Source organism: Rhamphochromis sp. 'chilingali', assembly GCF_963969265.1.
Source record: "Rhamphochromis sp. 'chilingali' genome assembly, chromosome: 6".
In the NCBI taxonomy this organism is placed as follows: domain Eukaryota; kingdom Metazoa; phylum Chordata; class Actinopteri; order Cichliformes; family Cichlidae; genus Rhamphochromis; species Rhamphochromis sp. 'chilingali'.
Window position 1 is genome coordinate 20854644 of NC_137933.1, and position 24079 is coordinate 20878722.

General features: G+C 41.5%; 1 protein-coding gene across 4 annotated transcripts in view; it reads right to left on the reverse strand.

Annotated features, from left to right (window-relative positions):
* apba2b (amyloid beta (A4) precursor protein-binding, family A, member 2b) overlaps positions 1-24079 on the reverse strand; it is an 81405-nt gene that overhangs the window by 27467 nt on the left and 29859 nt on the right. For 3 of the 4 annotated variants that reach the window (XM_080885835.1, XM_080885836.1, XM_080885833.1), the window contains 2 exons: positions 6537-7031; positions 5101-6185 (listed from right to left, as the gene is read on the reverse strand). In XM_080885835.1, the coding sequence (XP_080741961.1) occupies positions 5101-6185; positions 6537-7011 (1560 nt within the window). In that variant the 5' untranslated portion in view covers positions 7012-7031. Of the gene's footprint in view, positions 1-5100; positions 6186-6536; positions 7032-8849; positions 8986-24079 lie in introns of those variants that run through there. The other variant, XM_080885834.1, reaches the window with a different exon arrangement.

Sequence of the window (24079 nt, forward strand, 5' to 3'; positions counted from 1 at the left end):
CTCCAAACCATACATCACAGCAGGTCTCACTACAATCTGATAAAACCTTCGCTTTCACTCTTGCAGCTATCCTTCCATCACAAATCACCCTGAAACTTGAATCCACCTACTCCACCCTGCCTGCTCTCTCTTTTCCATCTCTCTTGTGCACTGTCCATTTCTGTGGATGGTTGACCACAGGTATTTAAACTTTATGAATGAAAATTAGTCTTTTTCTGTTCTCAGACATGTTCAAAAACTGGAGCATCATTGATGATGGCATGCGTCTTTCAATTATCCAGTGCAGCAGTCGGTATAGCCAGAACCATAACTTAGTAGGATGGAAAACACCCTTTCATTCCCCTGGATGCCCATTTTGCAGTCCACAATGGCTCATTAACATTTAATTGTATTAGTGGCGCAAATAAAATCCTCCTTCCAAGAAATCCCCCCCACTCCTCCTCCACAGCAAAGCAGTAAAGAAATGTGAAATTCAGAGGAAAAGCCCATGCTGTCATGCAGCTGCATAGCCTCCTTTGCGAACAGAAAAGCAGACATAAAGTTCTAATCAGTATTCACTGTGCCGCCCAACTCAGTTGTGCAAACAACCATTAAATTGATGAGATTCATGTTGTTGTTGGGAGGGATGGAATGCCAAACTGTGATGGTCTACAAAACTACATTTATGAGCAGCATCCCAAGTGAGTCCAGCCCACTGTACATTTTACAAATAGCCTTTATGTGCAACTGAACCATCAATAAATCAGCACTGCTTCAATCATCGGTGCAAATAGCATTCACAAGACACACACCAAATGATTGGCAGCTTCTGCTAATGTGTGCATATGTACAAGACAGGACTCACTTGTCCAATCACCCTCAAGTCTGAACTAAAACTAGGAGACATCCGCTACTTTTCTATAAAGTATCTTCAGCTAGAAGCAACATATCACTCAGCTGTCTTCAGCGATAATTACCTTTATCAGGCTGTGATGAATGCTCATCAGATTAACACATAATGGCACGCACATAAAATAAAATGTAAAAAGCATTTCAAGTAGTCTCTCTGTGATGTCCAGCTCCATATTTTTGTTACTAGATTAGTTCTAGTTCTAATTTATTTATCTAATATTGCTCCATGCAGATCTTCTGATTGGCTGCCACACAGGAGGTTTGCACATTAGTTGCATTTTCTGTGCTCAGACAGGGGCATTTGTCTTATTACCATATTGAGAATATCTGCTATATCTGACATTATAAAGAGACAACAGCAGAAAAAACTGGGATCTCAATATTTAACACCCTGGATTTGAGATACGAGAATTTGCCACAGAACCACCAAAAAAAACTTGTGAGACATTTCACTATTTCATGAACTTGCTGACAGCAACAGCTATCAAAAAACTTGGGACTGGGAAACAAAAGGCTAAAAAAAATCAAAATCAGGCAGCACTGCATTAAAAACAGGCCTGATTCTGTCATGGAAAACACTGCATGGGCTCAGGAAGACTTCCATAAATCTCTGTCTGTTAACACAGTTCAATGTGCCATCCACAAATGGAGGTTAAAGCTCTATGGTGCAAAGAAGAAGCCATCTGTGAATATGATCCAGAAATATCGCCATCCTCTGGGCCAAGGCTCATTTAAAATGGACTGAGGCAAAGTGGAAAACTGTTTTGTAGTCCGCTGAATCCAAATTTGAAATTCATTTAAATACATGGACTCCAAGTCCTGCAGAACGAAGAGGAGAGGCTCCATCAGGCTTGTTATCAGCGCTCGGTTTTAGAGCAACATGGTGTTTTTTTTCCAGGAAAACCCTTAAATGTTTTATCAAGACAATGCAAAACATGTACTCCAGCTATAAGAACAGCAAGGCTTTGTAGTAGAAGAGTCCAGAATGAAATGGCCTGCTTTCACTCCAGATGTTTTATCAACTGAAACATTTGAAGCATAATGAAATGAAAAATACTACAAAGAAGAGCCAGGACTGTTGAACAACTAGAATCCTATATCAGACAAAAATGGGACAACATTCCTCTCCCAAAAATCCAGACACTGGTCACCTACACAGATGGAAACGTGGCCATGTCCAAACCTTTTTAGGTGTGTTGTTGACATCAAATTAAAAATGAGCTAATATTTTTGCTGAAATATTAAAATGTTTAAACATTTGACATTTTTTTCTGTGTTGTATTGTGAATAAAATCTAGACTTATGAGATTTTGTAATTATTTTCTTATGTTTTATTTTTATTTACTTACAAAGCGTTTTGACTGTTTTAGGTTGGCTTTGTATTTATGACTGAAAATGAGAGAACACATAAAAATATAGCTAATTGCAATACTACTTGTGTACAAGCATAGTCTTTAAACACTGGCCGTTTTAAGAAAAGCTTTGGATCCACCTAAATAAACTCTGCTAAAATCGCACCATTATTAATGTGAAAATGGCTTCTTTTAGTGAATCAAACACCAAGCTCTAAAAAACCCAACTGGATTGCTTTACGGTAGGAAAAGGAGCCCAGAACAAATTTTAAGCAAGTAAAAAGAAAAGTAACTGAGAAAGGTTATTGTGAGAAATTCTGTTTGCAAAATGTCAAAGCTGAAAACACATCAGCACAGCATCATTTTGTGTATACTTGTATTTGTGTGTAGATGACCTCCCTGAACAGTCTTGTAACTCTTCAGTTAACATGATCTTTTGGCTCCACATTGTGCAAAAGACATCTTTTTTTAAATTCACTGTTGTCCCGGTCTAGTTTAGGGTCATTCTGAAGTGGTGCACAGAGAACATTTCTTTGAATAAGAGAGAACAAAATGACCGAATTATCTCAGTGAGCCTGGGAGTCATCTCCATCTGCACTTAACTGTTTTTTTTTGTGTGTGTGTGTGTGTGTTTCAATTTCATCAAGCCACTACAATGCCTGACCCACTTCTGTGCTACAAATGAGCTACATATATGCAGTGAATGTACCAGCGCTCGTGCACACCGTGGAGCAGGTGGGTATCAGCATGCTGCCCACAGGAGACTATCCCTGTTCTCCTTTTACCATCTGACTTTTAGAGGGTGGAGGGGCTCTGCGTGTGTTCGACTCTATCGGCGTGCATGTACAGCATGTGTGCATTAATCAAGATCTGTGAGAAGCAGAGAGATGAGGAGGGGGACATCTCAAGGTAACGCGGGGGAGGGGTGACACTCCTGTTATTCTCTGGGTGGTAATGACAAACATGTCACCTGTAACTCATCTCCTTCTTATCACCACAAATCTCTTTAAATCACATCCAGTGGCAAGGGTCTGTTGTATATGGCCAGAATATACTGTGCAGGGGCCTCCATTCATGTCCTCTCATGTTCTGTTTTTCTCTTATAGCCTTGACTTCAGTGAACAGCGTACAGCAGACAGTTTAACTAGTCGTAAAATGAAACAGGTTAAACAGGTTCTGAATTAGGTTGAAATGTAACCTTTTGTCATTAATGTGATTTTTTTTATCGGTATTTATTCTTTTTTGCTTATTTATACTTGGAGGGCAATCTATATACGTACCTCTGGACCAAGAAGTAATGCACCTTCATGCTTTTTTCCAAACTCTATAAACATGAAATGAAAATACCCTGTGATGTCTTCTTCTAATGCCCATAAGAACAGATCATGAAAAAGACCAAATTAAGAAAGTAAAGGAATTTAAACACTGATATTTTTTTAATATATACATGCTTATAAAAATAAAGTATCCTGTTGTTGCTTTACTGGTACATTGGTTTGTTACTGGGGCATTGCCAAGCTTATCATGTATTATGGCACCTAAAAGGAAACTAAAACCTAAAGGTATGAGTAATACAAAACATTTTAGTAACTGAGAATGAAAATGAAAATGCAACAACTCACTGGAACAATATTTTTCCTTATAGAACTCATTAAAATAAAAGAAAAACATACAGGAAATAAGTCAAATTTGTTGGCATAATCGTCATGAGGAGGCTTTGGCTCAAGTTTATTAACCCCGGGGTGTCGGCATGATTATTATTCAATTTTTCCTCATAAAATAATGTGTTTTCATGTAAGTTAGATCAACAAAGAAACAATAAAAGCTTAAAACCAAAGAGTAAAATTTGTATTTTGCCCAATTTCTTTTTGCGTTTGGCCCAACAAAGGCAAATCTCCTGGGGTTGCACCTCAAAATCTCAGAGAAACGGTGCAAATATGGTCTTTTTTTACTGCTTGGGAACATGTACACACCTTTTTGGCCATTAAGAAGGTACACACAGTTACCTTGAGGTCCAATAATTAACCCTAAGGGGGTACATTTATATAGACTGTGGACTTCCTCTAGTTCTAGTGTAAGTCTAATTGTTGAATGTTGCCATTGCGTTTCTTAAATTTGTACAGTCTTAGTTCAAGCAGTAGGATCAAAGTCATTCCTTTGATCCTGACCACCTCTCCAACCACTCTGTGCTGGGGGAGGTTTTATTGTAGATACATCCTATCGGAAAGATCTGTTTCTTTTGATGTAAGCTTCCTGGGTTTACGACCCTTTGGTCAGCAGGAGGTCTGACACACACACACACACACACACACACACACACACACACACACACACACACACACACACACACACACACACACACACACATTCTTACAGAAGTTCACACATATACATAAAATGCTTTGTCTTAGAACCAAGGGGGCGTGGTTTTGTTCTGACGTGCTTTGTGTGAACTGTCTCTCAATAAAAGGTAGCAGGAGGAGGTCAGATCTGGGGGTCATTTTCGTGGTGGACACAGACGAGGCCTCCCTTGTGCAAATAATCGATCGATCGACTGTCTTGTTTTCTTCATGATGAATAAGTCTCTAGAATTAGCGGGGTTTGTGGAAACACAGACCCAACAGTGTATTTATGTAAAAACAAACTAAGCCTTCTTCTTGAACAGGGGAATGAAACCATGTAAACACAGTTACTTCGGGCTATATAATTAAATCGGTGTAGCCTGATAATGTGTGGCTCATCTCTTTAGTTTTTCTGTTGTTCTGTGCAATAAATTACTTTGAAGATGAGGCCCTGAACTCATTCGGTTCAGGGATTAAATATAAATATAATACAACAGCAATACTCTTCAGCTCACCTGCTCTTGGGGCCATCTCTGCCTGTCATCAGGTGAGCGTGGATGCGTCTTGTGGCCCCGCTGGAGATCAGGGTTGTTGTGGTGCATGGAGGGGAGGTTGAGGGACTTGGGCCTACTGTCGTGTCGGTGGTGAGGTGGAGGGTAAGGTGCTGCGTCGGGCTTGGAGTGAGGGTAGTCACTTGGTGCGGGGTCCTGTGCCAGCTCTTCCGGGCTTTGGTCTGTGCCACTGCTGAGACTCCCCATGCTCATACTCATCTTAATCTCAGCAACAATTTGATCAATGTCCTCCTCAGCTTCCTCCCCTGTTTCCCCCTCAACCACCAGCACTTTACGGCTTCGGTAGGGAGAGACTCGCACCGAGTTCCCGTTGTCTTCAGGGGCGTAGTAGTCTCCGGTGTAGGCCCTTCCATTTCTCTCCTCCTCCTCGCCTTCCTCTTCTTCATCCTCGTTAGGGCAGTAGTCCTCGCTCTCCGCCTCCTCTTCTTCTCTGTCAGCCCTTCGGGTGTGTGCGGCATCCTGCGTGGCAGGCTGGTGGTGGTGATGATGGTGGTGGTGATGGTCCAGGATGGGCTCCGGTCGTCCGTTGTATATCTGCTCATCGGGATCTTGCTCCACCACCTCACAGCGGACCTCTCCCTCTCCCTCACCCCACTCCTCCACTCGGTGCCTCTCACGACCCGCCCACTGCTCCTGCCTGGCCTGGCACTCCTCCCTCCACTCCTCTCGCGGCTCCTCATCTCCCTGTCTCCACTCTTTCCTCACCTCTTCCTCCTCTTCTCTCCACTCTTCCCTCACCTCTTCCTCCTCTTCTCTCCACTCTTCCCTCACTGCCCCTTCCCCCTCCTCATCTTCCACCCATTCTTCGTCTCTCGCTTGCCCCTCCCCCTCTTCGGTCCAGCCCTCCACAGCTTCCTGGCATTCATCAGTGTGGGACCCGCCAAGCTGCATGGTGCTGGTGCAGTCCCCCCGGCTGTGGCTGTGGTTGCAGTCTCCCTGGTTGTTGCAGTCCATGCCCTCCAGGTAGCTGTCATCCTCTGGGCAGTAGCGGATGTAGTAAGTAACACCTTCATCCTCCTCTGCCAACCCTGAAGAAGTTTTATAATCACATTAAGTTGTGGTCCTTATATTTGGAGCTTCTTCACTAATATAATTATCACTATAAGTCTATAAGTTGTATGCATACTTTAGCTTACTGATGTCTAAATCGCAAACAGTTACTAAGCATGAGCAGGCTCAATTTCTATTTAAAGGACAAACTTTGGTAGCTACAAAATGTTATTTATGGGTTTTCCTTTGATTTGTAGAACCAATAAAAAAATCAGTACTGCAAATATTGTGCCAATTAGCAGAATTAATAATAATGGATATTAAAATATTATAAAAAATATTATAAAAATAAAAGGTAAAACAGAAAAGTTGACCATGTACACATTTACCGTCATCATAGTCATCATCATCTGAGGTGTTGTTTATATAATCAGAGCTGGAATCATCATCCAGGCTGTCGGCTCCACCGTGGAAGTCCCCCTGGTTAGGGTCATCTCGGTCGTGGTTATGTTCCGGCGTGGATGGTGTTGCTGGACGCTGATCCTGAAGTTCTGCGTCTGGTTCGTGGTTGCTGTACCGCTTCACTTCCTCCTCCTGATCTGCATCCGCTTCTGGATGACTGCGCCCCGTGTCTTGAGACTTGGGAGAAGAATATTGTGCCTTGCAGGAGTGAGGGAGAGGTTTCGGCTCACGCGATTCTTTGGGGTAGCGGTGTGGGCGTTGCCGCGCCGCTACTGTTTTCAGATCACATGACTCTGTAGCGTGAGTGGTAGGACAGGAGGCGGGACCTGGGGCAGCCATACTATTTCCTCCACTGGTCCCTGGCCTCTTCCTTTGAGCCATGGTTGGCGGCTTACAGGCCATGCATTGTTGTGGGTTTTACCCTACGTGACAGAGGAAAAACAGGAGAAAGACTTCAGAATGTCTTAAAATTCAGATGCATTACATGATTGTTCACATCTACAAGGCCAAAGCTGGTATAATTATAAGGTTTTAGGACAAATCCATAAAATGTGTTATCACATTTCTATAAACAGATTCCCTTTATCAAACAGACCCATGTGCAAACAAACACATTCTGGGACTCCAATATATTCTTGTAATTAAATAAGACATGGTTTATTTACAGTGTACAGTCTAAAGAACACTTTGGTGCTTACTTCAAATTTCAAACTCCAAATTCACAACAGCGGTTTTGACATGTTGCTCAGGCTGTTTTATAACCATAAACACAAAGAACAGAGCCTTTCTGGGCATACTGCCTGCACATAAACCTAATGGGACAATGCCAGACAAAGAATCAATAGTTAAATCAAGGTCATCTCCACATAGGTGCTGAACATGTGCACAGATACCAGTGCAGATGATCAGTCAATCAAGACACTTATTGATCCTTCTGAAGCTTACTCGCCGGGAATACTCAATGTGGGGACACGGTAAAAGCTGCTCCTATGGAAGATCTGTTTACGCAGGGCAGACAGAGAAACAACAAATTGTCTCTGTTCTCTAAAAGAATGATGAAAGATTTTTGCTTGCATATGAATGACCATTTTTCCCTTTGGAATCGAAAATGAAAATGAGAAATCAAGAGGAATTACTGAAAAAGGCATTAGTCTGTCAGTGTCATGCTGTGTCTTAGAGCAATGGTCCAAGTTTATGATGTATTTTTCACTTTAGGGCCTTTGTATTCAAAGAATGTAAGCCCTCTTCTTCATGATTTATAGATGGTTAACAGAAGTTGTGAAAAAGGTTCTTGGTAAGGAGGTTTCTTTGAAGCCGGTATTTGGTGGCACTTTTTGTACTTTCAGCTGCGAAGATCAAACAGTAGATGTCACTTTTATGAAAATAGTTATTAATGAGACACCATTACTAAAACCCACTGCTGTAAACATTACATATGCCACTCTCTAAAATACAAAAAGATTGAATAAAAGGACTATGAAAAGACTGAATAACCAAAATATGCATGCACTGTCTTAGACAATCCAGTCAAAGAAAAAGAGGCTAGTTTGCACAGATTATATTTAAGAACTAAGAACAACCAAACACAACTGTAACAAGCGAAGAATAAACACATAGCTCCAAAACAAGAACATAGTATGATATAAATGCACAAACAAATCACAAGATATATTTGCTGCACTGAATCCCAACATCCAACTGAAAAAGTTCAGCTCTTGTGTACTTTTCTGTTAGATGCATCCTTTGTGCACTGCCATCCATTTTGCCACCACCCTTACTCTATTGTGCCATCCAGCTGCCATAAACAACTTCCCTCAGAGGGCTGTTGCTACGACTTTCCCTCATTCTCACTCGCCATAATAACATTTTTCCATCACCAGCGATTAAACTGGTTAATTAGCTCTGCACAACCTGGCACAAAACAAAGGCGGGAACACACACAGAAACACACACGAGAGATTGTTCAAGGGAGTCAGATTAAATGTGCACACAGAGATATGTACATATGTACCGGGCTCTAATGACATCGCTAACATGAAGGTTTCTGCTCACCGAGTTTCTGCAAGTGCAGAGACATGGACACACCTGATGAAACACAGCAACACCATCACCTAATGAGGCGTCACTGTACATGACATGACACGTCAAAAGATTTTCCTTCTGTTCTATTGGCAGTGATTTCTATTAAAACCTTCACCTTTTCAATGTATTCTAAACCATGTATTGTTCATATCTCTTACCTGGTATCCTGAGGTTGGTGTCTGCTGTACAATAGCACTACGATCTGTTGTAACAACAGTCCTCCCTCCGCCTCTGCTCCTCGCTCCTCCCATCCCCCACCAGCTGCTCCACAGCATGCACCTCTGTGACTCCACCCTCCCTCTTTCTTCACATTGTAACCCAGCATCATCCTGTTGGAGCTCAGCCACGCCTCATACAAATCCCCAGAGCTGGGGGGAAGGATCGGTAACTATGGGTAACTGCATCCCATGGGGGCTGATACCCTCTGACCTCCTCTTGGCTTCCTAGATTCACAAAAAAAAAAGTCACCTGTTCCTCATGTGGTGTTGCCTGACTGTTCACATCACATTTTTTGATTATTTACACCCCAGCGCCAATACAATTGCCATGTAATTCTGGAAATCCGGTAAGTCCCTAGCCAGGTGGCTTTTCCCAAATCAGCTTTGTGTGGCATTGTATTTGGGATTTGACTGTGTTTATTCACTTTGCATGAATTTGTACTTGAATGATAATGCCATAATAACAACACTCACAAGGGATGTGTCTCACCTGTTTTGTAATTTTAGAATAAATCACGGCACACAATCCATCTGTGCTTTTACACGGGTAAAAAGTCAGTTGGCGCTTACTTTTTTCTTTTGGTTTGTTGATGTTTTGGTTATCTACTAATCCACCCACATTTCCCACTTTTATAAGCACAAACATCCATCCATCTATTATCTTCAGAGCTTTTCCAATTTAGGGTCGCAGGAGACCTGGAGTCTATACCAGCTGTGAGTGGGAGAGAGGCAGGGTACAGCCTGGGACTAACACAGACACCAAACAGTCTCATATACACACCTACGGCCAATCACATAAAACTAAGCTACATGTCTTTAAACTGTGCGAGAAAACCTTTGGAGTTTTAAAAAAATGCAAACATACATAGAAACGCTCCAGCTCACCAAAAGGTTTGCACCCAGAACATTCTCTCGGCCCAAGACACTAACACAACAGTAATTTCTGTACTGAAATGTGGTGCACTCCTAACAAGAAAAACAGCAGCTATGTTTCATTATGCTGCCAACCAAAAAAACCAAGCTCTGCAGGAAACAGAAGCAGACTCCAGCTATAAGACATGAGGCATCAGCAGGAAGAATGGGAACAGTGTGGGATCCTGAAATTCAATATGCCTACGTGTGATGCAAGCATTTTGTCAGTGATAAGCCAAATATCCAAATGTAGGCCATCAAAATTCTGTGAACTGAGGTACAGCAGCTTGTATTAGAGTGAAATGAGAAAAACTCAGAAAGCTATAACTAGCATTATTATGACTGAAATGCCTTAATTGGAAACAGCAGCTGTCAAACAGCTAACGAGACATAAGCTGTTAAAACAATCCTCCAACAGAGTAAAATATCAAACATTTTTAACCAGATAAAGGAACATTGTCAGCTGCATGCTGCATTTTGTGTTTTCCCCTTGAGTGTGTGTGGTTACCTCTATCAAGTTTAGCGTCATTATCAAGTTTTGAAAATATCGGGCTCTCATGCTCTAGGCTAGGAGTTGGTAGTCAGATGTTATCAGGCTATGTGTGGGCACGCAGGTAGCTCTTGTCAGCTCAAGACAGCGGCTGCTGATGCTGAACTGCCAAAGGAAGCACTCAGTAAGGAAGGGGGCGGGGTCCTGTCTCACCGTCTCATTGTATCAGTGACGTCCGTTCAGTGCAGGTTTTTTCAGTGTTTTTCATCTCGACTTTCTCCATTCCTCTTTGACAGTCATAATAAGACAAGCGCCAGTTGCTATTATTTTTCAGACACATTCTCGAGATGAGATTACCTACATTCAAAGTGGCATGAAAATCACCACTGAACGACACAGGAAATCATTCCTGCCTGTGGCCATCTCCCTGTACAACGCATCCACTTAACACACTGTTTGCTGCTACAACTACACATGTTTCTTTTCCAACTATTTATTTATGAGTGACTTATGTATGTATGTATGTATATATATGTATATATTGTACTATTCTTAGTTAGTGTATTGTCTGTCTTGTCTTAATGTTGGTTTAAAATGGAGCACTGTAACAAAAAATAATTTCCCCCAGGGATCAATAAAGTATTCTGATTCTGATTCTGATCTTCTTTACTTCTCTGCAGCGATACTTTCAGGAGGTAAATTCAGACTAGTGACTAATACTTTTCTGCAAGCGCTGAATGTATGCGATTATACTCTGTCAGCTCGCCCTCAGGGGTAGTCTTTGCAGTTTGTGAAACTTTAAATGGGAAGTGTAGCTCAAAGTTAGCTGTTAAGTTTGGGGCAATGTACAGGAATGCAGTCAGCCTTTTTTCATAAGAGCTGAAAATGGTTTGGATTGACTCACTGTGAATTAACTCTCTCTTTGGTCTTCTGCGATTTTCTACTTCGACGAGCTGCAAAGAAGTTGCTGCTACACAGCTTGTATGCATGATTGCACGGTGCTTTGTGTTAGCCCTTCAGAGAAACGCTGTGACTGTGTCTGACCTCTAAATTGCACATGTCCGCCTATTTGAACTTGAAAGACTTTAACTATATTAGTCTCTCCTGGACAAGCTGTTTTCTGTGTCTTTTACTTAATGCATGCAGGGAAATGTTCCAGCCCCACGGGAATAGAATATCTGAATAGAAATGCAATGGATAAGAAAACAAATGAGTGCCTGGTGCACAAAGAAATCAAAATCCAGCTGGCTCCATCACTGTACACTTATTTATCCACACCTGCACGCTCACCAAGTATCTGTCTCCCACACAAACGTTTGAAATACAGGCACTGACTCAAGCTGCAACCTTCAGCACTAAAAGCGGCGCGACACACACATATACGCACACACAGGCAGCAGTAACAGCAGCATATGAGCCGACCTGCCTGCAGTATCCCATTTGTTTGTTCTCTGCTGCACTTGGGGCCACTTGTCTTCACAGACAGACCTATTCAGGTCTGTTTGAATAACTACTTCAGCTACAGTAAGACAAAGCCTTAAATTATCCTGGGACACTCCCCTTGTACATGTATGTCTTAAACTGTGTGCATATGTGTGGATGTGCAAAGCTGAGGAGCAGACAGAGGGCAAGGGAAGCAGATGGCTTGGTCATAGTGTGAGATTTGGGAATGCTAATGTCTCTCTGTTCTGAATTTCAAGTTATGACCTCTGATCACACCACTGAATTAGACAGCCAGGCTTCACCGTGGAAGAAGAAATAGAAAACAGATAAGGCAGGGACAGAAAGACAAAGACTGAAGGTTATCGACTGAGTTGTTACACAGCTATTCAAATCATCTTTAAATGCTATAAGACAGAAATTAATCTCCACTGATGCTATTAGGATAGGAATGATTAGGTGGTAGAAAAGTAATGATCACTGAGTTATTTAACTGAGATTGCACCAATGGAGGTTCCATTCATCCACCCACTTTTCTCCATTTATGCTTTTCAGCGTTGTGGGAGCACATCTCAGCTGTCATAAGGTGGAAAGTGGGGTAAACCCTGGAAAGGTGACCCGTCTATCACAGATATTGCTTCTACTGGGCAATTCTCATTTATAAACATTCAGCTAAATGGTGTGATGAAGGTGTAAAACTACAAAACTATGTTTCAATGTTTGTTTTCTTACCTAACTCAACATTTCCAGTGAAACTCAATTTCAACTCTTAATAATGTTCTTATTTTCTGATTTCTCCAGTTCTTCCCAGTGTAGCCTCTCCCTGTTTTGTCAGCAGTGTTGGTCAAGTTACTTGAAAAAAGTAATCAGTAACTAATTACTGATTACTTCCCCAAAAAAGTAATCCAGTTACTTTACTGATGACTTATTTTCAAAAGTAATTAATTACTTAGTTACTTTTTAAAAACACGATTTACAACCTGAAGAGGTGATAAAGCGATAGATCTTTCAGCCCAATTCTACTTTTTCTGCATAATCCATCATACAAAATGTAATCAAATGGAAAAGTCTCTTTTTAAAACTTGTTTTATTAGTTTTAATCTTTTAACTTTATGCATCAAGCAAATGTTAAATTATATGCAACATTCTCTGACTGGAAGAAATTTGTTTAATATTTAAACCTATTTTCTGCACATTCCAGCACATAAAATAAAATATTTTTTTGTGTTTACACTCAGTCTTTCAAATAGATGCAAGTAAAACACAGCAGAAAATAAATAAAATCAAAGACTAGCGGTCCTGTTGCTCTATTTTCACCTGTAAACAGTGTTGGGAAGGTTACTTTTAAAATGTATTCCATTACAGAATACAGAATACATGCCCCAAAATGTATTCTGTAACCTATTCCGTTACGTTACTCAATGACAGTAATGTATTCTGAATACTTTGGATTACTTAATATATTGTGGCGAGTTCAGACAAGGAGGAGACGGAGGTATCGTTTGGTCTTGCTTCCCGTGAGCTAGCCAGGGAGCACAGCCGTTTATTACATTTGCAGAAGAACACACTGCCACTAGCTAACTGCTCAGCGCGGCAACCACAACACACATAGGGCGCCCTCTGACCCCGGAAGGACACACCGTCGCAGCGAGAGGGCGTCACCCGTCACCATGGCAACATACACAAAACATAACTGTACAAGCAGAACCCCGAACAGCCCTGACCCGCTACAATATTATCATGCTTTTTACAACAACGTGAATGTACTATTGCTGTGTGATTTATTACTATTACTGAAGGTCCGCGACTCCGAACTGTAGTAAAGGGACCTCTGACTAATGCTGGGCTCACACTGTGCGATTTTTGGCCCATTTTGAGCCGATTTTTGAGTCGTGCGATCGTTTTGGCGATCGGCCCGATTTTGGCCTTCATCGTGCGTCGTGCATCGTGTAGTATACGTGGGGTAACGAGAAGCGATTGACACCTCACGACCAGCTCCCGATCATCAATCGCTTGGTCGTGAGGGTGTCACCGCAGTTTGCCACACTGCGCACGCGCAAACACAAATGTCAGCGAAAAAGACGGCGTAGCACGGCAGTGCAGCGTGTGATCTGGACACAAGCGATGGAGGCACAACCTGTAGAACCATCCGAGCCCTTTCGATGTGGCCTCACAAAATTATCACGACCACAACAACCGTGAAAATAGTTGGATCGACACTGCTGCTCAATCACAGCTGCCTGACCAATGTTTTTCATTAGCAATTTAGCAAAGTTGATGGTGGTGGTGTGTCTGTGTGAGTGAAAGACGGAGAGGGAGAGCGAGCGACAGAATTTCTGTTATAACCTTCATTTTTATGGACGCACAGTGTGAGCACTCAGGTCGCATCAGAGCATCGGGCCGTATAGTGTGAGACCCTGCATCGTGACCTATGAACTTCTAACCCCTGCGAGTCAATCGTACAGTTTGAGCAGGAGCTGAATCGCGCGACTGAAAAAATCGCACAGTGTAAGCCCAGCATAATACGGCGGGGTCCCTGTCGGCTGGTAGCCGAAAAATAGCTCTACTTTGTTGTGTGGGTCAACTTTTCTTGCGACAGACAGAGAGAGGCGTTGAAAGGCTGCTCCAACGGAACTTGTTGTTTTCGGAGGAAAACACGAACACGGTGTACAGTCGAGTCTTAATAGCTTACTTACAACTGGGCTCGTCAGGCACTCTTCTTGGCTGCAGTGGTTATTATTATATTTACATGCTTCCAGCTCCCGTTTTTGCTCGATGACTGCTCGTACCTTTCCACTCCCCTTTTTCTCCCTCCTAGCGCTCACAGACACATAACGTGTATGGCAGTCCATTCTCCCAGCAGCACGGACTACACTGAACATGATGCTACATTCTTTAGAGCTATGCTTGTAGCATTCTGCCTGTTAGCTTAGCACAACAACAACAACAACGAAAAGGCGCTCTCTCACCCAGGAAACACACAGTCGCAGAGAGAGAGAGCGTCGCCCTGTAACCATGGCAACCGTAACGCTGCCGCCTGGAACAACAGATCGTAGCTGTCAAACAAAACCCAAACAGTCCTGACCCGCGACAAAATGAAACAGGAAAGTACCCCAGTGTATTCCATTTATTTCAACAAAGTAACTGTATTCTGAATACCACCTTTTTAAACGGTAACTGTAACGGAATACAGTTACTCATATTTTGTATTCTAAATACGTAACGGCGGTACATGTATTCCGTTACTCCCCAACACTGCCTGTAAAGCAGGACTGCGGTAGGCGGAGGTTTACCCTGGTGCAGGTGTGCCGCAGCAGTCAGTGGAAGAATCCGCGAGTTTCTCTGGGAATTTCCCATTACGTCCTTGCGCACTAGGTGCTTGCTTTGAAGTTTAGGATTTTTTTTCGGTGTAAAAAGAAGTTTTCTTCCCACGCACAACGGACACTAATGTTTTTGTCACTTTTTATGGAATCAAACTCAAAGTAAGGTCAGTACTTCCACGCTTTAAACGCTGCACGCTCATACTCTCTCCGCACTCGATAATTATCCATTGTTGATCTGCACACAGCTGTTGTCACAACGTCGCACTCGCTTACGTCACTGTCATGAGACATTCTCGCAAAAAAATCATGGTTTTAGTAACACAGTAACGCAGCGTTCCTACGGGAAAGTAACGGTAATCTAATTACCGTTTTTGCAATAGTAATCCCTTACTTTACTCGTTACTTGAAAAAAAGTAATCGGATTACAGTAACGCGTTACTGCCCATCTCTGTTTGTCGGTAGTGCCTTTAGTGTGTTCCCGTCTCCATCATGTTTAGTTAGTTAGCCTCAGTGTAGATATTTGTTCCTTGGTCACTTCCTGTTCCACTACTTTTATCTTTATTTTTCTTGCACCTTGTTCCAGATTCACTTCCTCCTTTTTCCCCTTTGTTTTGATCATGTGCTTTGCTCCTATTACCCCGTTGTTTATATAGTCTTTTCTTTCCCAGACATCAGTTTTTGGATCTGGTTGTTTCTTGTATTTTTTTTCCCAATGTGAGTCATTAAGTTGTCTTTTGGATTCTTGTTTTGTGCTTTTTTCATATTTTAAAGGTTCTCTTTTTTATTATTCTCTTTTCTTGTGTCCTGCAAAAAGATCAAGTTTCTTGATGGGGGTTAACTTGATTAAAGTGACAATCTTCCACATTCAATCCATTACACACTTCTAGATCGTAACATGTTTTGCACTGAATTTTTATCGAGCTTTATTTAATCAGGAAGTGAAACTCAAGATCAAGAGCCCCTTTTGTGAGAGCATCCTGGTCCCTGATAGGCTGCATTAATACCGCATGTTTTTCAATGTGTGAAAAACCGGAGCTCCAAGAGAAAGCCCACACAAGCACAGAGAGGAAATTTGATCATTTTTGTCAGTGGATGGAAATTAACTTGAAATGTGTCATTGTTTAACATGTTTGCTGCCGATCAGCTGCTTATTTATCACAAGTATCATCATTTAAGAGCAAATGGGTACTTTTTCTGACCTCGATGGAGTAAAAGTGGAGCAGTGGGAGTGGAGAAATTAGCTTACTGAAAGGCTGGAGCATCGCAGTCTCTCATTTTACAAGCTAATTTAAAAACTGAGGCAAACTACCAACAACAAGCCACTGCATGTCAAGTGCTGTTGACATGCAGTTAAACAAGTAAACACAATTAGCATTAGCTAGATCACTGACATTTCAAAGTCACTGACTATTGAGTGCCTCGCTCTGTTTAGATTTGACCTAACACTAAAGATTTGTTTACCCTGAAGCTCATTCTTTTGATCTTTTGTACAAAAATATGCATTCTGGAGAATATTCATGCATGAAACCAAAATTTCCGCTGGATCACAACTGAACCACAGCACCCATTATAGCCAGCGAAGCTGAAACTCTCATGTCGACTCTCTGACTATCCACTTTTGTTTCTCGGGTGTCTTTCATCATGGTGTTTGCTTGCTAGCTACATAAGACAGGTCATCAACAAATCATCATTCGGTTTGTGACATACAATCACGGGTCACTTTATTATATACACCTGTTGAACACCTTGTTATCAAAATTATCTAACCAGCCAATGAACAGGCAGCAACGCAAATGAATTTATGCATGTCGATATGGTCAAAATGACCATCAGAGCATCAGAATGGAGAAGAAAGGTTATTTAACTGACTGTTAACTGTGGCATAGTTACTGGGGCTAGACAGGCTGACCTACTGAGATTTTCTAACTCAACGACCTCTAGGATTTATAGAGAATCATCCAAAAAAGTGAAGACATCCAATGAATGGCAGTTTTATGGCTTAAAATCAAACTGTTTATATCACAAACAACCGTCAAATCATCCTGTAAATGTAACTGTTTTCTATTTAGCTCTAAATAGGTGATAACAAAAAAGGAAAATGAAAACTACAATAAACAGGTAAATGTGATTTTTTTTTGAAAATAAAAAGAATTTTTATTGATAATAATGCTGTTTTTTTTTTCACGTGGCTTGTTATAAAAATTCCATTTTGCTGCATCTCAGCATTATTAACTCTTTTGTTTGGACACAGTTCAGACAGATAAAGCCCAGGATAAACTTTAATCAGTGTACCTACTTGCTAATGTGCTATTCTTCTTCAGACAACCAGCTGTGTTAAATTGTTGGACACATTTTGATGAACCAAGGAGTGTAATTCAAGCATGATGGGGATTCACCAAGCATGTAAATACCCAGTGGTCCATGAAATAAGCAGGGCTGCCATTCATCCTTCATCTTTATTAGGGCCAGCGCCAATCACATGATCTTGTAAACATTTAACGGTGTGGCATTAACCTGACCTTACAGCGCTTCTACACCATTACACACATGCTGATAAATTATGTAATAACATCACTGTGCTGAGTTATGCGGCTTGTAAATAAAGAAATACTATCAGAGAGAGACAGAGGGAGAAAATTAGTTTCTTCTGAGCTGTCTCATTAAGATTCAACATTTGTTCTCCTCATGGTCTCCCACTCACTTCAGGATGACAACAAGAGAGAATATGTGGAAGACAGGAAGGAAAAAAGAGAGGCTTGGTGACCACAGAACGCATCGCTTGCTCCCCCGCCATCCTGCCTGCCAATGTCCATTTTGCCACTTCAAGCACAACACCAGAGACACACCCTCCTCCTTCACCCTTGACGGTTACCATGGCAACTCTTTGTTTTCCAGCTCAGTCTCTTGAGGACGACTGCCTAAGCCAATCATCAAATAAACCTTAGTTCAGAATAAACACACCCATTTGCATGATTCAAACAATCCATTTGTGCGTTACCACCTTTTATAGCAGGGTGAAAAATGTGAGACTTTTGGTGTAGAGATTAAATTTCCCCTCTGCAAAAATGAATCCTCAAAGAATCCACTAGATGGGTGTTTTGCTTTCTGGGTGGATCAGAGGACGATATTTAGTAGCTACAAGGACACAAGTAACACAGCTCAGTTGAGATTCACAGTGGTGTTGAGTTACATAAGCAAGCATATTCTGTATATAAAACATGGACGCAGCTTATAGGGCTGAAAGGTGAAACCAATGTGGAACTGCCTTAAACCTGTATTCTTTGTAATAGCCGGCATGGGGCATCTCCTCAGCCTTGAATCAGACCAACAGTTGGGTAGAAATCTAAGAAAAAAATGGCCCTTGGCTAATTTGTTCTGTAAACTTTGTTTCCTGATGGCTTTATGTGTTCGCTAGCTCGTTTGAGGTTTAATTATGGGACTCCCTTAGCCAAACATCACAGTGGCTATGTCACTTTTTTATACTGATTCATAGCCATATATCTAAAAGGTTAATGCCACCAAATAAACAACTTAAGAAGAAACTATCCAATCTGAAGCTAAATAAAACCAAGGAAATGCACACCAAATGTGGTTCTTCAGCTTCATTGATGCTTTCTGGTTTTGAATAAAACTGTTGTACAATCAGTTTGGAGAATTATAAAATAAAATTATAGATATATATTTTAACTCAAAAGTACAGTTTTTAAATTTAATGTTGCTGAAACAACAAAGTAATAAAAAAAATCTATCTGATCAAGAAATCACTCATCTTTGGAAAAGAGAGTTTATTACAGAGAAATGGCTCTTTCCAAAATAAAAGCTACACTATACGCTTCTTCTGGGCTATATTCTCAGCAGCATATTGAACATATCAGGTCCCCATAAGGAGAATCATGTGCTAACGGCTGTCTAAATGACTCGGGTAAAGTTTGTAGCATGCGTGCTTGTTGTTTTTGTCTGCTTCCACTTGTCTTTGCACTAGGATGATGTTGGTGTAAATGTGCAGTCATATTCGTTGTGTTCCCACTAGTGCTGTCAGCGTTAATCTCGTTAAAATGACATTAACGCCATAACGTGGCAAAGTTCCGTTAACGAGTTACCGCGGATCGCCCCGTGCGTGGGGGTGTTAATAAGCTAACTGCGCTAATGCACTAGTTCCCACCAATTGAGCATTGCGTGGCACATCCGACATACTGTTTTACTTTTGTCCATGACGCGCTTACCATCAGGGTAGGGCTGCCACAAACGATTATTTTGATAGTCGACTAGTCACCGATTATTTTTGCGATTAGTCGACTAATCAGATCATCATCAATTGTACGTAAAACGTACAGCTTATTGCACCAGCATGCATCTGCTCTTATATAACTATCATTAGCTTACAGCTTGAAGTGTTTAAGGTATGTGCTAACTAAAAATAAAGACAAGATGATAGTTTATTAAATTTTAATGAAATGTGCAGATTGTTTCGGTGGAGTTCACTAAACTCAGCCGATTTACTCAGGAACAAATAAAATACTGAAAAAAGCCAAACAATAAAATTTTTAAGTTATCCAAGTGACTTATATATCATGTTTAACCTGAGTAGCGAAAGACGGCGCTGGGTTTGAAAACGATTTGCCGGGTGTCCGGTGTTCTCACGGGCTCTAGCTAGCTATCGAGCTGGTGGGTAACAGACGTCTCCGAAAACGTCAGAGCGCTTTTGAAAATATGTGGTGTCTTGATAAACTGAGCAGATATTTGAGGTTTACACAGCTACATTCTCGCCTGAAAACATGTTAAACGTTTATTTTGTGACCCAGAAAGAATAATAAGAGTAGTATTAAAACTAACCAGCTGCCGCCATTGTCGAAAACTGAGCTGGGCCGCGCTATGAATTCTGGGACGCAGCTTCTTCTTCTTTGGGGTTTAACGGCAGCTGGCATCCTTGTACATGCAGTGCTGCTATCTTCTGTTTCAGTCTGTTATTACACTCTTAAATCCTACTACTTATTCCTGCGTCTTTTGGGATCTTACAAAGCTTCAAATGACACGTCGACTATTAAATCAGTCATCGACGATTTTGATAGTCGATGTAATCGTGACTAGTCGACTAATCGTGGCAGCCCTACATCAGGGTCATGCTTCACACGAAAACCAAGATAGTTCCAGACGCCAGATCTGAATGAGAGTGGGGTAGGTTCAATTTCGGGTAGCGTTGAGGCAGTAGCCATGTTGCAACGAGCTTAGCTTCTGTCTTGCTAGCTTCCGCTGCACTCAGTGGATCTGCGCTCGACAGTGCAGCCTAGGCGGAGTAGTCGAACGCAGATCCACTGAGCGCTCAACACAGACAGCATCGTCAGAAGAAAAGTAGATAAAACAAATAAAAATTTTTGTATTGTTCAATACATATGCGTATCGAACCGAAAGCACTGTATCGAACGGTTCAATATCGATACGAGTATTGTTGCACCCCTAGTATCTTCCCCTCTTATTTTGTTGGTGCTGCACTTTGAAAGAGTCTATACAACAGTTTTCAGTTCCAAATCGACCTTGAAAGTCAAAGATGACATGAAGGATATTGCAGAAGAAATATTGGTTACTCAGTAGGCTTATACAGGCCCACTATGCTTTCTGAATCAAAAACATCCTCTTTCTGTCTTTTTTTCACAAAGAGCATCCTGCTCATATAAAATTAGCCGAACTGGACAAATTAGAGAAGAGCAAAAATGAAGGCAATACTGTAAGGCAAAAAACGTGGGCTTTGAACTTCTTTCAGACTTTACTAAAAAATGTAAAAATGAAACTTTCATTTCTTTAAGAAGGCCTCACAGAATACTGAATATTTGAGGGAGTTTTGCAGATCCATGTGGACAAAAAAGGGGAGCACCAGCAGCTACGGAGGGTTTACACTGCTGTGTGAATGAGCCTCAGGTTAACTGTTCATGGGTTTTAATGCAGGGCTCAGAATTTATTTCAGCAGATAATGTCTTCAAAGGTGTTGTAAAAGCCATTGGAAGGGGAGGAAAAAGTGGAAAGAACACACAATGCCCCGGTTTCAACTAAAGAGCAGCACATTTTAGCATATTCTGATAATAAAAGAAGTGTACTAATACGAATCTCGAAACTGATTAATTTGCCATAAAACGTGACAAGAATTTTATCATGGATTTCACTGTGGCATTAACACAGGAAACAAGAGCCGCTGGAGAGAGACGGGGAGAAAAAAATTCTTGAGGAATGAAAAAAATCCCCTTGGCTTGACAGTATTTCTGAAAAAACAAAATTCCAGCCCCTCTATCTGCAGCCCTGGGAGGGGTAACAGCTTCAACAGGGGGGTTCTGTTTCCTCGGGGGTAACCAGCAGTCAGATGAGTTACCTACCTTACACCAAAATCTGAGAGTCACTGCTGAAATATAAACAAAAATTAGAAACCAAAAAACTTTGTCTGAAAGCTCAATAAAGGTTTAGTTTATACAATGAATTAAAAGCAACAGAGCTCTCATATTAACCTCTTATCTCTTCTAAGTCTCACATAGTATTGAAGTAACTACTGACAAGCTCTCATTTTACTGGTTACACATCAAATGGAAAAACACACTCAGTAAATGTAGTTGACACAAAGTAGCTGCCTCTGGTAACGTGGAGGTCTAAACAAACTAAGTTAGTGTGCAGAAAACATTCTTGTATTGGCAGCGATCCACTTCCAACCTACTTGCAGAACTTTTTGTGCCAGTTGAGCTAAATAAATGACCGTCCTGCGGCTTTGTGCCTACGACTAATTCAAAGCCACTCTGATATTCAGTACTCAGGATTCCCTCTTATGTAATGTTGCTTCATTATAGCGTGGTGAAGCCACAACAACAGATGGGAGATATGCTTGTTTTGTGCAGGAAGGCTGTCATTAAACAACCACAGAAATTAGTGTGCCTATGCAATATTTTGGCTTTTAAATCAAGTATAACTTCAAAACGAATTCTGAAACTTTAAAAAAATGATAAAAAATGCAGCTTCTCACATATGCTGTGCACATTTTAGTGCGCAGTTGCATGCCGTCTGTTGTCTTTGATTTGTTCAAAAACACTTGAATTATGATTCAAAACGATGCAGCGTTTCTGATCTTTATGTCTTTGAGTCGACAAACTGCCTTTTTGAAACTTGTTCCGTGTCATTACTACACGTAAATACAACCAGAGCAAGTGATCATCATGCGGGTTTACTCACAGTGAGTACATCTATGATCTGGCCAGGTGGGTCGTAGGGCTACACTGACCTACATTTTAAGAAAGAAGATGAAACACTGTTTCATAAAGATTGCCTGGCGACAAGCCCAGCTTGCAGAGAGCTAAACACAGCTAAATGGCCCCAGAGGGAAACAGATACTGGGGCAATTTCACAGGGTTTAATTGAAGCTGCCAACTGGGTTTGGTTACTGATGAGAAGGAATGAGTTGAGAGAGATGAACTTGGTGGAAAACAGGAAAAGCAGCCCTGACATCCCATCAGCTCCCATTCATGGTCGGGACTGCCACCGTGCACCCACATCACTGGCAGGGAAAATATTTTGACTTGGATGCAATGAGAAATTCTCCGCGCTGCTCTTTCCCTAACAGGCTGAAAGCTGACAGCAAAATAAATGGGGTTCAATGTAGCTGCACATGGGGATGTTGCTAATTAAAATATATGTTTGCAGTCTTGGCTGATTAAATTCGTTATTTTCTTGTCCATGCTCTGTCATTAACAGGACTAGAAATGAGTAGAAAGAAAAAAAGAGAAAGGCGAAAGTGATCTTTTTTTCCTTTATAAATTGGGAAAAATATAATTGGAATTTAATTGATAAATTAGGATTTTACCCTTTTGATTTCTATATAAGTATGTGTTATAATTACACAGGTAAATAATAAATACTAACATTAATTTGAGGAGGAGTAGGTCATTTTTATTGCTTAGACTTTGGCTATGGACATTATTAGGAGTCTGCCACACACTGACCTGCCATTCCTCTTGTGTTATCTCTGAATTGCTCCCAAGCTGGCACAATGCTCCACCTGATCCCTCAGTCAGAGGTTTTTCACAGTCCTCCTTGATGTTGACCCCTCTTCTCGGCCCTATAATCCTCATTCTTTGTCAACTTCTAATCAACAGCGGCTGTTCTTCAGCAGTGTTCACTCTCTTAACTTCTGTCAGGTCTTTTCAAATCGCAACGCCGGCCACGGCTGGAAGACTGCTGAGCCAGGTAACCTTTTGTTAATTAGCAGCAGTAATGGACATTTGACAGTGTCCTCATAATTGGATTTAAGCTGGACAATACACCACAGCATCAACTCTATTCACCAAGAGACAGCTCGAATATCAGACCACAGCAAAAACAGAGTGTACTTCTGCTCCCACAAAGCTGTCTCGCACATTGACAGAATCCTGAGGATAATGCTAATAATATTCATAGGATTCAGTGATGGCCATTGTATTCAGTGACAGTGCAGAAAAGAGCGAGCAATATTGGGCAGGGTAATATCGCCTTATCTTGTTGAGAGACAGACAGACTGAGCGGTAATGGCCAGGCCCGCTAATACAGTTTGGAGTCAGGCACATGAAATAACTTCTGGGTTCGGTCAATCACAATCACCTTCGGGGAAAACAGGTGAAAAATATTCATTCCATCAACCCCAGCCTGCCTTTCTCACCTTTTTCCCCACATCTATGCAGAGTTTGATGGAAATGTCTCGAAAACAACACGTCTAAGTGTTGACTAAAATTAACTGTAAATTGAGGGCAAGCTTTCCAAAGGGTCAGTGTTTGCCAGTGGGTGTGTGTATTTGGGGGGGGGGGGGGGGGGGGGGGGTGCTTTAATGTTTTTCATTTCTTTGTTTTGCACTGATTCTATTTGCAAGCCCAGCCTGCATGCCTGCACATCCTGAAAAGCACCATGCGAGCACGCTGCTAAGCTTTGTGTGGGTTTTTGTTTGCTTCGAGTATCACTGGCCAGCCAATAGGACGAGGATTAATCACTGAGACAGTGCCTGCTCG